Below are 17,670 nucleotides of genomic sequence, written 5' to 3'. Positions count from 1 at the left end.
CTTTAAATCTGCATAAATTAAAATCTAATATATAACCCACTGTTTGTCTGTCTGTTTCCATATTTTCAAACTCTATCTCTTCTGAAACTAAAAGTCGTAGAGCAGTGCTAGGTTCTTAAAATGATTGGAGATTTTTATGCACCATTCATTTATGGGTCTTTTGCCAAGTAAAATAGTTTTTAAGGGGTCAGAAAGGGGTTAAAATCTTAAAAATCGTTATACATTTTGTACATGCATCTTATTTAATTTTTAATCAGTTCATATGCATGTTACGTTGGTAGTGGTAACATCACCAGTTTTGGATCCTACAGTTTTGCTTCTGGTTTCAATTCTAGCTGATGGCACCCAAAATACTTTTTTTATACTTTTGAAATCACGACTATATAATAATATATACAAAATCTGGACAAATGAAAATATCATATTTATGCGTATTTTACGACTGGGCAAAGCCGGGCTCTTCCCCGCTCATATCATATATAAGCATATTTTATGACTGGACAACACAGGGCAGTCTGCTAGTCATGTGTGTGTGTGTGTGTGTGTGTATATATATCCATATATATATAGGACTACTTCATTTAATCACATAAATATATGAAGATATAATTTTATGCATAAATTTTCAGTATTTACTTCAACAGTGCTCAATACATAGGTACGAGGGGTGTGCAATAAGTAATTCCCCTGACCCACTTCCCATAGCAGTAGAACAACAAAACTTGGCACAGTTATTAGTCTTTCTCTACATAGGAACCACCCAGAGTTATGCATTTCTCCCATCGTTTGATGCAGCTGAAGACCGTTTTTGTAGAACACCCCAGGTTGGTCCTCCAAACATGACGTGACTTCAGAAATCATGGCTGTATCATCTGGGAAACGCTTTACTTTCAAAAACAACTTCATGGCTGGGAAGAGGTGAAAATCAGAGGGTGCGAGTTGTAGACCAGAGCGTTGTCCTGCAGGAGGAGGGCACCTTTGCTGATCTTGCCCTGCCTCCTGTAATTGTAGTACCCTTTGCCAGGAAATCTGTCATCACTACTCCGTCCTGGTCCCAGAAGACTGTGAGCATGACCTTGCCAGCAGAGGGCTGCACCCTTGCTTCTTTGGAGGTGGTGAGTCCAAGTGCTTCCACTGCATCATCTCCAAATTCATCCTCGAGCACTCAACGCGTTCTTGCTTCTGGAATGATGTGAACAACCTGGGAATCCATCTGGCAGAGACCTTATGCATAAGCAAATGGTCATGAATGATAGTTTCCACAGACCTGGTACTAATCTTGACATCTTGAGCTATTACGCGAATAGTAATGCGCCGATCTTCCAAAATGGTAGCCTCAACTTGACGGACAGATGCCTCATCAATGGCAGAAGGGGGGTGATGCCACAATGTCACCATTTTACAAGGTCATATGATGAGGCATTATCACCATATGTTTCTTTCATTTCATCAAAATTTTCCTGTGGTGTGTGTCCTTTCAAATACAAAAACTGGATCACTGCTCGACATTCAACAGGCTCCATTTCACACTTGACTCAGTTCCCACACTTGTAAAACAGATACCACAATTAGTTCTGAGCTGTAATTTGCTACATAACCCGTAGAGATATAAATCATTGCACATGCAAAATTTCAGCTAGATCAGATGACTGAAAGTGGGTCAGGGGCATTGCTTATTGCACGCCTCTCGTAAAGCTAGGTAGTAAGTTCTGAAAATATCTATGGCAATTAAGCTACACATAATATTCTGTGTTTCATTCTCATGAGAATTCGTCAGGCTTATGCATAAACCTGATGAATTCTTATGAGAATGAAACGTGGAATATCCTGTGTAGCTTAATTGCATATATATTTTCATAATTTACCACACACACACACACACATATATATATATATATAAATTTCTCTGTCTGTCCCACTTTTTCTCAGAAACTACAGGTCTGATTTGGCTGAAATTTTTATGGAATCTTGTTATAATGCAATCTTTCACGAGAAACATCCGTCTGGCTGAAACTACTGTCAATAATTTTCCCCACTCTTTATCTGTGCCTAAATCCAAATGTGGATTCCATGAGCAAAGCTTCTTTCTTAGAACTGCATGCCAGTGTAACTCTTTGCCGCTTGCCTGTTTCCCACCTGACTACAACTTGGACGTCTTCAAGTCCAACATAAACAAACTCCTGACAAACCGCCCCCATAAGTAAGACACTCTATCAAAACCCCCAATACTAATGATTACTACAATACTATCTCATTGATTACTGTACACGCAATACCCCTTATCCCTGAGTAGCCTTCGGGACTTGATAAGTGGTGACCCCATGTAAAAAAAAAAACAGTACTATGTTATCTGTTTGATGCAAAGTAATTAAAGATTAATATCGATTAGTATTTAATGCAAAAAATTGAACACAAATTTTACCATATTCAACCATCAATTTGGCATAAAACTCATTCTCATGGCTATAACATTTTCTCATTTTTAACAGACTAAAAGGTCTAGTGTGTGTCTGTGTATATATATATATATATATATATATATATATATATATATAAATGTTTTCAAGTTTACAAATTGAGTAATTGTGTAAAGCTAAAGTGATTATTAATATTTATATTTATGGGACTCCCCCTACCAACCAGATGAAAAATCTCAATATACAAGATAGTGCATTAATATAAAAAATTCAATTTAACTGTGAATTATAATTAACATCAAATTTATTATATTTAATTTTTCCACTTGTATTCCTTGTCGAATAATAAATTGTTGTAAATTCTAATTTTGATTAGTATTTAATGCAAAAAAAAATAAGCACAAATTTTACCATATCCAACCACCAATTTGACATAAAACCCTCATTACTTTTTCTCATTTTTAACAGACTAAAATGTCCAGTATATATATATATATATATATATATATATATTAAAAAACATAAAGTGCTCAATTATAGATTTTACAAGAACAAAATATCTCTATTTAAAAACTAGCTGGACATCCAGTGTTGCCTGGTTGTATAATATGTTTAAACATATTTTAATTTATGCAGATTGCATATGTATTATTATAGAATCAATCCTCTATTAATTATTATATATTACGAGGACTAATTTGCTTGGTGGACTAATTCGCAAAAAATAAAAAATAAATTATGATAATGTCGTTCATCAAATCCCATATCACGTCAGCTGATATTTGTGTTTGACAATGAATGCTCTGGAAAAGTCACTTCTGATTAATGTTTAGTTTTAAAATATGCAAACAAAGAAATGATTTGCATCGATTTCAAATGGTAACTCTTCATTTATTGTAAATTGAATTCTTTAATACGAAAAAATTAAAATAAAATGGTGAGGTACACTCGGGTTTAAACAGGAAATCATTTGATCTGTAGTCGAATAATGTACCACCGAGCTATAACTCCAGATGACAATATGTTTTTTTAAGAAGAAATGATTTGCCGAGATTTTATTTCCCCTGGCTGGTATAACGTAAAATATTCTCCTGTAAAAATTCTTCTTTTTTAAGAAAGACTATTTTTTTTAAGATCGGATTTTTTTCTATTTTTGATTTTTATCGGATGAATTTCTGTACAAAACATATCTAAGAACACTGCCAGACATATAAATTACCTTTGTCTGAAATTTTGCAAAAAGATAGGCTCAGCCGTTTCAAAACCTATGAGGAAGGAACTCACACACAAAGTGACTTTTATATAAGAGTGGAGATATACTTTACAGTGTCTTTTCGATGTACCAGGTTTCACTAATCTAATTATACGAAACCTGCGGCAGAATCTGACTGGGAAGAAATATCTTAGCTTGATATATTACATGCAATGTTGTCATTTTTTTTTTTTATCTTGTCTCGTAGTCGATGCTGTTTTTCTTTTATAAAACAGCATTGCCATAGCCTTCAAACACAACTTATTACACTTGATGCACAATGCTTTAAGCACACTACAAAATCCTTCTCAAATATATATATGGTGGATTCTCTCATTGAAGATGATGAATGAGGGTTCAGTATGCAATCTTCAGCAGCTCCTAAGCTCTGTGACACCACATGCATAATTGCAATCCTGTAGACGTCCAGCACACTCCTCTGCACATGGTGAACCTGCATATGCTCGTCGGTCAAAGATGCCTTCTCGAGTGAACAGATAACCCTGCTTTGCTGAGTGCTTTGAAACCACAGTGGCATACATATTCATTTTTAGGTGGATTTTTCTTGTGTATTGCCTTCATATTTGCACGAAAGGCATCCCTATGACAAAGACGGTTATGTTCAAATTCTTTGGTCCCTAGGAAACACATCTTCCTCCATTCTATGCGATCCCCTGCTGCACTCTCCCAGAAACTCAGTGAAATTCCACAATGCTTAAGGTTGTTTTTTAGTTTATCTTTGTAATGACGCCTTATTGGGCGATAAAAATTTGTCAGTTGTCCATAAAGAAATTGCTTAGGAACTCTTGAGTCATCCATTCTCACAAGATGACCCAACCACTGTATTTATATATATATATATATATATATATATATATATATATATATGGGGGGAGGGGAATTAGTTGAGGGAACGATGGTTAGGTTGATGTTAAAGCATTTTTTTTTTTTCACATCAATCATTTGCGTGAAATTGAACTTGCAGTAAAAAAGAAATAGAAAGAAAAAATGTTTAAAAAAAAAAAAAAAAAAAAAAACCCGTTACACACACTTTTTTTAACTCTTCAATTTCGTTGTTCATTTCCTACGGATAACAATGCCAGTACATAAAATACAATAATAATAAAAAGTCACAAAAAAGACAGTCACATTTAGCTGTAGTAAATATTTATTGCTTTTTTTTTATATCTTTTTATATTTATACACATTCGTTCTAATATTTCGGGAGGAAACTCCCTTCTTCAAAGGATGCCAGAATTATTCGCTGGGTGATTTCTTTTTCAAATAAATTGGAATTTGTAGTAACCGGAAGTCATTGTAATGGTTAGACGCCACATCAATCACATTCAATATGTGGCTGAATCAAAGATGACAAGAGCATTAGATTGTTGTTTGTTTGTTCTGTAAAAGTTATTTTGATTTTTTTATTATGTTTTATTTGCAGCTTCCATATTTGACAGTTATAAGATGATACTCATAAAGTTTGGTCATGTTAAATAAACATTTTTTTGTACTTTCATTTTTTGTTTACCAGAATTTTTGAAAAGTCTTGCCAGTATATAAGTGAAGAAAAGTCCTTATTGGTTAATGCGCAATTCCAGTTTTATTTTAAAAACTCTACATAATTTTTTTTACTTTGAAATCCTTATATTTTGAAATAGCTTTATTTAAATAAAATCTTTTAATCAAAATATATTTTTTTTAGTATTCACTTTGAACATTCTTTTTAGATTCAGTATTGTTTTATATAATCAAAACATATTTTCAAATTTTATATAAAAAGATAGTTTACAGGAGATTTAAAAAAACACATTGTAAAAACTAAAAACAAAAAAAATAAGCAATACATTTTATTACAAGATATTAAAAATGAACATTTCAAAGTAAAGACTTTTTATGTAAACTTTTCAAAAATATTTTTTTGATATATAAAATTAATCTGGAAAAAAAATCAAAAAGTATAAAAAAAAAAACATTTTAATTATGATTTATTTTGAGATATTTAAAAAAAATACCTTTCAAAGTAATGTAAACTTTGTACCTATATTTTTTAATATATAAAACTATTCTGAAAAACAAAAATCAAAATAAAGCCTAAAAAAATATATTTTGATTACAAAATATTTTATCAAAAATGCAACCATTCCAAAAATGAAGCAATTCAAAGTATAGACTAGTTTTTTTTTTTTTTTTTTTTTTTTTTGTAGAGTTTTAAAATTAAACTGGAATTTACGTAAGTTTAAATCGGGACTTTTTCTTGGCATCCACCATCAAGGACTTGGCAAAAAAGCAGAAGTCAAAAAGAAATAGAGTTATTTAACATGACCTAAAGTTTAATTATAAATTACAATTATTTAATACGATTAATTTTTGTTGCTGTGAATGTGAAAGGTGTATTTAAAAGGATAAATCTCTAAAAGAACATTTAGGTATGAATAAGGATAAGGACAATAAGCAAACTTGATAGAATAAAAAGAATTAACACACAATGAACATGAGCTGATTTTGTTTCAATATTTTATGTCTTTTACGAAACTTTGTCAAGAAAACAATTTTATTGAACAGAATCAAAAAAAATATACACAAATTTAAAAGTAGTAGTGGGAGAAAGAAGGACCCAAAATGTATATTAACACTTTCCTCTACATTACTCAGTACTTTTAACTTTATATCTTCTTGACTCTGTTCAATAAAAGGCTTTTTCTTGAAAAAGTCTCACAAATGAAACCAAATATAAAAATTAAACCAGCATGAACCCGTGTTAATTTTTATTGCGAATGTAAACCTAATTCATCAATAATGAGCTGCTTTTATTATGGTTTAGTTCGAAATTTCGAAAACGCCCGTTTTTCTTATGGACATGAAACCTGATGTAATGTTGTGACTTGTGAGGGGGAGGTATAACCTTAAGAATTATATGCATATGCATACGCATGTGCATGCGTTTGCACATGCAATCGTGTATTCAACTAAGTAGCATGTATAGGACGATCAGTTTTACTCCAGCCTGTTTAGCAAACTTAACCATTTCCAAATGCCTCGTGTGATTGATCGAAAGGCTGCAATGCCAAACATTAAATTAAAGTTTAAAACATTAAATTAAATTGCGGTTCATCTTAGCCTAGTTTTAACGCCATTCGCTTGACCTGTCGGTTGTGTTGCTTGGCTCAACTTGAGCGCCATCTGTAGATCTGCATCCTCCTTCTGTTGAGCCATCCGCCTTTCTTCTTCGAGTCTTTTGCTTTCAAGGGTCGCCCACTTCAACTGTTCCTCTTCCGAACAAATCTGACAAGAGAAACGAAAAATAACATTTAGAGGTGATGAATGGAAAAAAAGTGAATATATCAAAACAATATAATTGTAACAGAGCACTGACGCATACATAGTGGCTATATGCAAATGCCAAGCCATGTGCAAAATAGCATCATGGTAAGAAAAAAGAATTTATCTATTTGGTTGGGCTCTTTTGTCTGGACCAATGAGACTCTCTCTCTACAGATTTCTCTGTTTTCCATCAGCTTACTCAGATCTTCAGGATTACAGTTGGCGTTATGTGCAATTTGCTGGTTGTATATAAATCTAGATTGTCCTATGCTCCTGTGCCCGTGCTGTGGAGTCCACAGCAATGCACTTCTCACCAGCTCTTGCTCGCTCCTCTGGCAGTGACCAGCAAATCGTAGACGTCGTTCCCTGATGGTAGTAGATATGGCAGGTAGGTTGCCATAAAGTTGCTGCTCCATGGGATGATCTTGCCAAGATATATTTAACACGGAAAAAGAAAAAGACTATGAAACGGAGAGAAAGAGCGCGTTAGAGAAGACTATCACATTAGAGACATTCGAGATGACAGAGGTCAGAGAGGAGTATGATCGCGTTTTATTGAGGAAAGTACCCAGAAATAAAAAAAAAATTTAAAAAAAAAAAAAAAAAGGAGTTGAGTTAATACTTGTCTTATGTTCCTTTGCAACGTATTCTGCTACAACGTGTTGGGTCCCGGGTGTCTACATATTATGCATGTGTAAAATGTATTAATATATTAAGGACAATATTACACAATACAACCAAATGAATTCATATGACTTAATTTCACATGCTTCAAAGATTGATTCCCATGATGCTCTTAATATTAATCGTCTCCACTATCAAATAAACGCATTCGCAGAAAATAAACCACCTCGTTGAAGCCATGTAGATGATCTAATAAATAGATACAGTGCCTAACATTCTCCAATAGTCACCCATTTGGTACTGGCCAAGCTCATCGTTTCTTAACTTTGGTGATCTAATAAGAGCTGATGTGTCAACAAGATTATGCTGCATTTAATTCATATAGTAGAATAATTAATATTTCGTCTTTATTATTAAACTAGCAGGACCAATCGAAATTGCCCGGGATAAAAGTGCAAGATATTTCAATTAAAAACGCAGAGGTTTTTACCTTGGCACTAAAATCAACAACGTCTAAACTATTCTTGTAATGAACTTTTTCCCTGCTGACTGTGGTATAAAGCTAGTCCTGTGCAGGTTTAGGAGGTTCACCCTTCCAGGCTTTACCTTCTCTCTTCGAAAATGAGGGTTAATTTATTGCTAATCGCCTGAGGTACTTCTACCTCGGAATACCGGCAGAACTGCCCAGGCACTATTTGCAGGCTGGAGTGCACTGGCTTTTCACTTTTAAATCCCATTTTTCTGACCCTTATGTCACATCTTCCCGCTGTGAGAGGGCGATAAATACATTCTATTAAAACTTCCATCTCTCTATCAATCTCTTTTATCTCTCACTCACTCTCTTCCTCTTTTCTCTCTGTTTTCCTTCCCTCCTTCCCCCACCCCTCTACCCAGTCTATCACACAGACAAATTGTTTTTATAGATGCCTCAAGGAATGAGGCGGCATAAGGAAATCAACTCCCTAATAAAAAAAACAAAGCCAGTTACTTCCCTTTAGTTAGTAATTAATCTGCCTGGACAAACGACCCCACTCCTTGACGGATTGTGCCCCAGGTAAGGATAAAAAAATGAATAATTTTCTTTTTTTTTTTTTTTAATCTTAGAAATTATTTATCTGGAGCAATGCCGATCAAGAATATACCAATTTTGTGGATATTTGGTGGCCCACTTAAAAGTAGCCTGATCTCTCTAATCGTTTTCTAATCATTTTTTTTTTAAGATTAAGCGGGCCACATAAAAGTAGGCCAGTCTTTCTAATCTTCCCCTTAACAGCAAACTGACACAACAAGACAAAAAGCGATTCTTTTTCCAACAAGATGGCACTACATGCCACACGTCTCACAGATCACTGGCACGAGTTCATGACATGTTTACGAAAGAGAGAATAAGCAAAGGGGTATTGGTCACCAAGACTTGTCATCATGTGATTTTTATCTTTGGGGGTCTTTAAAACAAAAAGTTTATGCAAATAATTTTCCCAATCTAGACCAACTAAAGGAGAACATTACCAACGTTATCAGGAGAATCACCAGAGAAGATCTACAGGCAGTGCCTGCAAACGTTGTTAAACATGCCAAAAAATGCATAAATGTCAACAGGGAGCACTTCTAGCATCTTTTATAACAATACAGGTAATTTAAACAATGAAAGAATGTTCTTCCTCTCTACTACATTTTCTGGGCTACTTTTAAGTGGTTCCTCCTTCCCTATGTCTGTTTTTACGCTTACGGACTTTGATTTGTTGTTTATTTGTGTTTGTATCTAATACTTGCGGTTCCATTTTGCTTTGTCTTACATTTTGGTCATTTTTTGTCCTACGTATGCGGGATGACATGGCCATATTATAGGTTATATGGCTATGTCATCCCTTAAAACAAAAAAAAGTTTATGCAAATAATCCTAACTCTCGATCAACTAAAGGAGAACATTATCGACGCTATAAAGAGAATCATCAAAGATCTACAGGTAGTACCTGCAAACGTTGTTAAACGTGCCCAAAAATGCATAAATATCAACGAGGAGCACTCCCAGCAGCTTTTATAACAGTACAGGTAATTTAAACAATAAAAGAATGTTCCTCCTTTCTACTACATTTTCTGGGCTACTTTTAAGTGGGCCACCCTGTAGATAAAGGAATGAGTGGAAAAAAAAGAATGAAAGAAAATAAAAACAATGGATCCGCAGATTTCATTTGGAAGGAAAAATAAACAAAAGAAGCAGAATGAAAATAGTAGTTGAAATAATCCAGATAATCCAAATCCCTCATAGTTTACAGATATATCTTTATCTCTCTACCATGGTGGGAAGATATAACACAAGGTCGGAAATGTTGAATTTGAAAAGCGAGTGCCGTCGAGCAAAGGTCTCCAAACTATGGCTCACAAGCTCCAAAGTCGTAAACTTGAAAAGGTGTGAAAATAGTATTTGTTTTTTGTTTTTTTCCTCAGGGGGAGGTTTTCAAGAACCAGTTTCACTAAAAGCAGATTAATGCGTAAAACAGTATGAAACATGCACATCATTTTTTTTTGGGGGGGGGGGCTCGGCATAACTTTAAAAAAGTCAACAATATGCCCCTACACCCATTAAACAAATTTGGAGACCCCTGCCCTAGAAGAAAAGCACACTGGCCTGAAAAGCATGCCTATCAGTATACCCTGGTAGCACAGTAGCATAGCAACTATTTTTGCCACCCGAGGTGGTCATAAGATTTGCCCCCCTCCCTCGTTGGCTATTGATAATCCATTAACCTTTAAAATTCCAGAATGTTCTCAAAATATATTTTTTCATGGAATTACAATCAAGGGTCTAAAATCCGTTTAAAAACAGCCTTACACACATAAAACACAAAAGCATATTACGACCTTAAAAACTCATTTTGGTATAAAATTTCAGATTTTTTGTTAGGTTTTTATTATTTAAATTTTTTTATTTTCTATTTTTACCCCCACAAAATGCTGCCCCTCTGGCATGTGCCGCCCAGGGCGGACTGCCCCTCCCACCCACCTCTTTGCTACACCACTGTGGTAGCAATTAGCAATAAGGTAATTTTCAAAGATGAGAAGGAAAATCTTGGGAGGATGGACCTCCTAAAACTGCACATAAAATCATCATCATCGTTTTGTGACCGCAGTCGAGATGATGTTCGATAAACTACATAATCTTTTCATATGACTGTTATGTGTACACGCCACCACTACACATATTGCAAAGCAGGCGGACTGATCTGACCTTCCACCAATATACAGCATATTAATCGTCCTAAACAGTCACCCATCTGGTACTGATTAGGCTCATTGTAGCTTAACTCCAGTGATCTGACAAGAAATAGTGTTTCAACATGATTACACCCTACCGCTGTAAACAGAGAAATCTACCTCAACAATGGCTTAGATCCTGTTTGCTTTCTTAGCTTATTTATATATATCTATAAAAGTGAGAATGTGTGTGTGTCTGTGAGTGAGGGTACTTCTCAACCTATATACTCAACGAATTTTTGATCTACAGACTTGAAATTTAGTATATAGGGTATTCAGACATGTGGAGAATTTTTTACTCGGTTTTCATCTGGAAAAAGAAGAACTGCTAAGGGGTCAAAAATGGTACGAGAAGTATTAGATTTTTATCTGTTGTCAATTGTTTAACGAATGTGCGTGCATGAATAATTCACATGACAGATCCCTTATGTTAAGAATAAGTAGGTTTGAAAACATTTTTTAAAGAACGTATCAAGCTGGCCTAATGGTTATCATACTTGACTTGCTAATTTGGTTTTCGTTGCTATCTTATCTCACATTTTTTTTTTTTTTTTGAACTTACAAGGACTGTAGAAAAAAAAAGGTAGTTTAATAAAAACATGATACTTGCATGCGTAGATCTTAGTTTCTATATGAATTAAAACATAATATTTATGCATATTTTACGACCGGGCAACACCGGACGACCTACTAAGTAGGTATATAAAATATAAGATCTTTACATAAAGGAAAACATGGATTGCAAAAATAACCTTTATTTGTTTTTCTGCATTTAAAAATTTGATTTGTATATGAAATACGTTGCATTATGTCGAGACTACAAAGAGCTTTTTTTCAATAAAAAAAAAATATGTCTGCCAGAGAAAAATATGTATGTTTACTTAAAATGGCAGTGAAGACTTCTGGTGTTGTTGCGCTTTATTTTATTGCTTTCCTTACTAACGTTGTCGAGATTTTGTCTCACTGTAAAAATGACAAATACGTTTTTATTTTTTATTTTTATTGTTGTCACTTTTCTAAAACTTTATTTTACATTTTGTGGAAGAAAAAAAATCGTAGCTTAAATGTACGGCAGTTAAATAAAAAAAAAAAAAATCTAAGGGAGATAACTCGACGAAAAGAAGGGAGATAATTAAGTTTAATGCAAAGGGAGATAATTTTTATACATGTGATTTGAGGGAGGAATTATTTTTTAAGTTAAAATGCTTATCTCAGTGGTTCCCAACAACTGTGCCGCGGCGCATTAGTGTGCTGCGACATGACTACTGGTGACTACAAAGAGATAATAGCTAGAAGCCATTTGATTTCATTTTGTTTAATAAAAACATCTAATTTCCAAATCATGCTGATACCACTAAATTCCAACTCTAAAAAAGCCATTGAAATCTTACTGCAATTCTCAACTTCATAACTATGTAAACTGGGAATGTCTTACCAAAACAGCATTAAAAATAAAAACGTGAAGATTTGAAAATATTGAAGAGTTAAGAGTGTGTTTCTCTCACATTCCAATACATATTACAGCAGTAGTTAAACCAGGCACAACTGTCCCACTGGCATTCACCATTATTACCAGATATTGAATAGAGGATATGTTGATTTCTGTGAATAAAAAAATCTCCTTATAGAATCTTCGATTTTTTATTTTGTTGCAAAAAGGCTTTATGAGTAGAAAATAATAATTTTTTATGATGAGTGTGCCACGAAAATTGAAATAAACTTAATAGTGTGGAGCCACATAAGAAAGGTTGGGAACCACTGGCTTTACTGAATGAGGCGACGTACATTTAAAAGGTAGAAAATAATTTTTATAGAAGTATATTATTTAGTATAAAAATTATTTTAAAAGAAGACATGTTTTAAGCGTCTATTTACTTGCCTAGTCACAAGGGCAAAGTTAGACGCTGAGTGAGTTTTTATGGCTTTTTCAGAATTCTCTCTAAATTAAAAAAATAAATAAACGAAAATCTATATGGTCTACGTTCCTGTGACGGAAAAAAAACGTTGTATCCCTGTGCCTATTTTACAAATACTTTAATGGAATGTGCTCTGAAATCATAGCACTTGTGTCCCCAACCCGACATACATATTCCCAATTAACCCAACAAGCAACAAAATTCCACCACTTCACTATTGAGATTCCTAGGTGCCAGAAAGCCTTCTTCTGCAATAGTTTCTTCCTTCAGGCTGTTAGCATTTAGAATTTCCTCCCTGATTCTTGCTTTCACGACTGTTGTAATCTGCAGAAGTTTAAATGTAATGTGAACAGACATGTTGCTGTCCAACTGTGTAAGATATGATTCGAAATAGTAGCTTCTGACATCCAAGTGACAATACATCTTGTTTGTGGTAGAAAAAGTGTTAAAGAATTTAAAAAAAAAAAAAAAAATTAAGTACCAATTTTATAAATAGATCTTACTGTTCTAGAGGATCTGGCGTAACAAAGTAGCCATGATGCATTACTCGAAATGTAAAAAATTTGCTTTCAGTATTTAAGCTAATGTAAAAAATGTATTTATAGACAAAATATAGTGCTTATTCAGATTTGCACTTATAGTAATAAACAAAACTTAAGAAAAACTTTTATATTGTATCTACTTGTCAAGGAATGAAAATTTCATATCCCAAAAATCATAAAAATTGATCAAATATTATTCTTTTTTTTTTTTAATACGAAAAACAAATTTGCTGTTTTTACCAATAAAGTGACAGAGGAGGCCAGGTTTCTGTAGAGAATAAGGGGAGGTAATTAGTGATTATTTTGACAGTTTCCACGTGCATTTGGCTTGTCTGCCCTTGTCTATTGATTTGTTGATTTCATTTTTAATCGCGTGCAAGCTGGTCGGTCTGTCCGTAACACTTTTGTGCTTGGCCTTTTTGGTTAAGATCAAAGGTCTGTTGTTAATAGATGCTGTTCTTAACTTTTTAAAATTTTCTTGGACTTTTGGCCAAAATCAAAGTGTACAAATTTTTTTTTTTTTTTTTCTCCATTCATCCGCATCTAGAGGGCATCCCCACTTAGAGACTGACCCGCAGAAGCGAAGTTCCTTTTACAAATCTAGTGGAACGGGCAGTCTATCAACTAGACGGGGTTGGGAGGGTCCTACTAATCACCCCCTCTCCCCGCCCTTGACACAAATGAATTATTGTACCATTTTTATTGTTAACTTTTTTTGTTTTTACACGTCAATAAAAAAGTTTTTAAAAATTGGGTGTTAAGTAGGACGTCCCCCAGTATGAAAAGGTGAATGCGGTATTATGGTGAAAGAAGATACTAGCTGGGAGAAACTTTTGATTTTGTTTAGTTCTGGAGTGACAAGGATGATCAACGAATCCCACAATCCCCCCTTTTGAGTTGGCCATGTGCCTAAGTTTTTTGTTCATTGTTGATTTTCAATGTATTTTTAACATGAATAAAGGATTTAATATCTCAAAGTGTAGTATCTGTTCTTACTACATGCTGTACTTATGTTTGTAACTTTGTGATATAAAGTGAGGGATCACTTTTCTGTATTAATTTAATGTAAAATGATCACTCACTTTACAAACAGTCAGTCTCAAAGCCATTCAAGTCATTCTCCAGATCATTCAAGTTGTTTTTGAAGGATTTCAGGATTTTTTAAGCATTCAAGTCATTCTTAAGGTCATTCAATTCATCCTTAAGTTCATTAAAATCATTCTAAGTCATTTACTTTTTATTTATTTAAGTCATTTCAGCCCATTTTTCAGTCATTTTAGTTTATCTTTAAGAATTTCACGTCAATCCTACATTCACGCATTCATTCATTACACGAGAGCATGCGACTAATGGCTATCGGCCTTGTTTTTTTTTCACCCTCATTGAAACAGAGTAAATAGTGATTTTCTTGAATTAAAAAAAAATAATAAAACTTGATCAAATCACGTGATTTTTATTTACTTATTTTTTTCCATCTTCGTCCCGTGACTGGTACGTACATTATACAGACATTTTCGCATTTTCTTTAATTAAGTGGTAATCTGAATAGATACCTAAAATATAAATATTTAAAAAAATAAGTACCCAAAATATAAATATTTAAAAAAATAAGTACCCAAAATATAAATATTTAAAAACATAAGTACCCAAAATATAAATATTTTAAAAAAATGTAAACTTGTACTATTATAATACATTTATGGAGTATGATCAAATTCTTAAATTTCATTTCGAAAAAAAAAAAAAAAAAAAAAATCTGTTAGCACCATTTAAATGTCAAGGGGGATAATTCTAAAAAAGGGAAGGAATTATGTAACTGATCAAGGGAGATAACCAATACGTTACTTTTATTTTTTTAACTAAACATTTCCAAATATTTTATGTTTAATTTTTGTTTAATAATAATAGTGATGACTACATTATCGTTATTTATTATACTATTAATAGTTGGCAATCATTACTATTACCGTTATGACTTATTTTAGTTGGCAAACTAATTTAAAAAAAAAAGCAATTTAGTTTGTGATATTTATTTATTTATTTTTCGGACTGTTATTCGCATCTTCATAGTTGTTGTTTCACGACGTTTCGGCCAACTATTCCTCTGGCCTTCGTCAGTGGATAGAGGCATTGAATCTCTACGGTTCCTGGTGTGCACTGTTTGAAAATAGCAGCTTCAATTTTACCTAAAGCAGGCCAGAGGATTAGTTGCTCAAAACGTGGTGAGACGACAACTATGGAAGGCAGTAATTACTGAGGATACAGTTACGAGACTCACCATTTCTATCCTGTCATGGTTAACAACTTGACGAAGGCCAGAGAAATAGTTGGCCGAAACGTTGTCAAACAACAGCTATAAAGATGAGGATAGCAGTCCGCAAATAAATAAGTAAATATACAAATTACTCATCTCAAAGAATTCCAATAAAAAAATAATTAGTTTGTTACATAGTTGCATTAAATATTTAATAGAAATGATCTTTAAAGTTTGCGTATATATTGATTCTGAATGAAGTAGCAATTTTTGTTTCATCAGTAACGTAAACAAAAATGGTCACTTTATTTGTAATTGGTGCTAAGCATTCACAAACGATTAGATAAAGCATAATAAATTCTAAAGGAGTTTGTTCATATTATTGAAAATATTATTTCGTAAAGTCACTTGAAAAATTTAGAATACCAAATTTTATGTATTAATTGGATTCTTTAGCCTACCGTTCATATCTTGAGTATTAATTGCACAAGGTTTCAAGTGTAGATTGTCTAACTTGGATCTGCATAGAATATTGAATGGAATCTATCATTCAACCAACAGGAGCAGCACACTTTCACTCCATTAGCCAGTAATACCAAATGTTATATAATTTTATAAAATTAATAAAATCATTTAATTTTTTTTTTTTTTTTTTTTCTGAGACTGTCGGTGGTATGCACTTGTTCAAAGAAGACATTTTTTTTTTTTTCATTTCACTCTTCTAATAATATTAACCACAAGGGATAGGCACCTGCAGAGAGAGTCAAGTCCAATCTTGTCGATGAATGTTGTGAAGTCTGAAATAAATGTGCTGCTGATTGGTGCTATTTTGCAAAGAAATGTTTCATCACATCATTGAAGACATTATTTCATAAAGTTATTTGAAAAGATTTCTCCTTCAAGATAATACATGTCGGTATTAATAATGATTACATGATTGGTTATTATTCAAATAATAAACTAAGAAAATTTTAAATATATATAAAATTCTGCTTTTTATACCTACAAATACTAATGTTTCATGCTTGCACAATCATCAGTGTAGGATGACAATTCCTGCCAGCTGGGAGATTCGAGCCCAGTCACAAAGTCACATTTGACTATTTGCTAAGCCTCTATCTCCAGGCCATCAAACAATTGCCATGAGAATGAAGGGAATTGAGAACTAATAAACACTCAATTTGGACAGAGACATTAAACAATTCATAGTGTTCAAATGACAGAAGTCATGAATGATATATATGTGTGCATATATACATTTATGGGAAAACATGCTTATCCAATTATATTTCACCTCTTATTTATACCAATCCTTTATTTATAAAGCTCAATATAACTACAGAGCACATAACAAATAAATGACAAAAGTCCATATTCCAAATTTCAAGAGGTTGACCATCTTATCGCTTATTTCCTTAAGTACGTTAACATGTAAATTCTTGGCAGCACCTGTTTCATAGCGCAAAATCATTCATGTAATTATTAAATCAATTATTGAATTTATTTCGCCCTTAATGATCAGAAGTAAAAACATTTATCAATTATAGAAGAAAATAAAGTCATGATTACAAAATCCAAAAATTGGGACTGAAGTTGCAATTATTTTTTCATTTTGTTATGTCATCTTTGAATCTATATATATATATATATACACACACTGTAAATATGCATTCTTACACTCGCCTGCAACAAAGATAGTGCTCAAATATATACATTTAACTGCTTATAAACGAAACTAAATTACTACTTCACGTTTTTATTTTTTTATTTTTATTGTTGTCACTTTTCTAAAACTTTATTTTAAACTAAGTCACAGATTTTGTATTCCTTTTTCTTTTCTACAAACACTACCAAAATACTAATAAAAAAAATGCATATTTTGGTACAAAATCGGTTCCAACGCCAAATAAAATCAATAAAAGTAAATAAATATTTTTCAGCCAACAGAAAGGGTTAAAAATATTGCAAACAAAAACAATAAAAGAAATTTTATATCAACACACTAGAAGCCGATCACCACGCAATAGAAAGAAAGAATACAATGCATAACAGTTTGAATAACACAGTCTCTATAGCAAAGAAAGCA

At 33.0% G+C, this 17,670-nt stretch overlaps 1 protein-coding gene across 19 annotated transcripts in view; it reads right to left on the bottom strand.

Moving 5' to 3' along the window:
* Nucleotides 1-6,561: 6,561 nt before the first annotated feature.
* Nucleotides 6,562-17,670, bottom strand: part of LOC145298823 (uncharacterized) — a 433,166-nt gene continuing 422,057 nt past the window's right edge. For all 19 annotated transcript variants that reach the window (XM_080144357.1, XM_080144346.1, XM_080144350.1 and 16 more), the window contains one exon: nt 6,562-6,954. In XM_080144357.1, coding sequence (XP_080000483.1) covers nt 6,781-6,954 — 174 coding nt within the window. In that variant the 3' untranslated portion in view covers nt 6,562-6,780. The remainder of the gene's footprint in view (nt 6,955-17,670) is intronic.

Source organism: Euprymna scolopes, chromosome 2 (genome assembly GCF_053919585.1).
Source record: "Euprymna scolopes isolate OS-2025 chromosome 2, ASM5391958v1, whole genome shotgun sequence".
Lineage (NCBI taxonomy): Eukaryota > Metazoa > Mollusca > Cephalopoda > Sepiida > Sepiolidae > Euprymna > Euprymna scolopes.
This window is presented reverse-complemented; position numbering and strand designations above follow the sequence as displayed.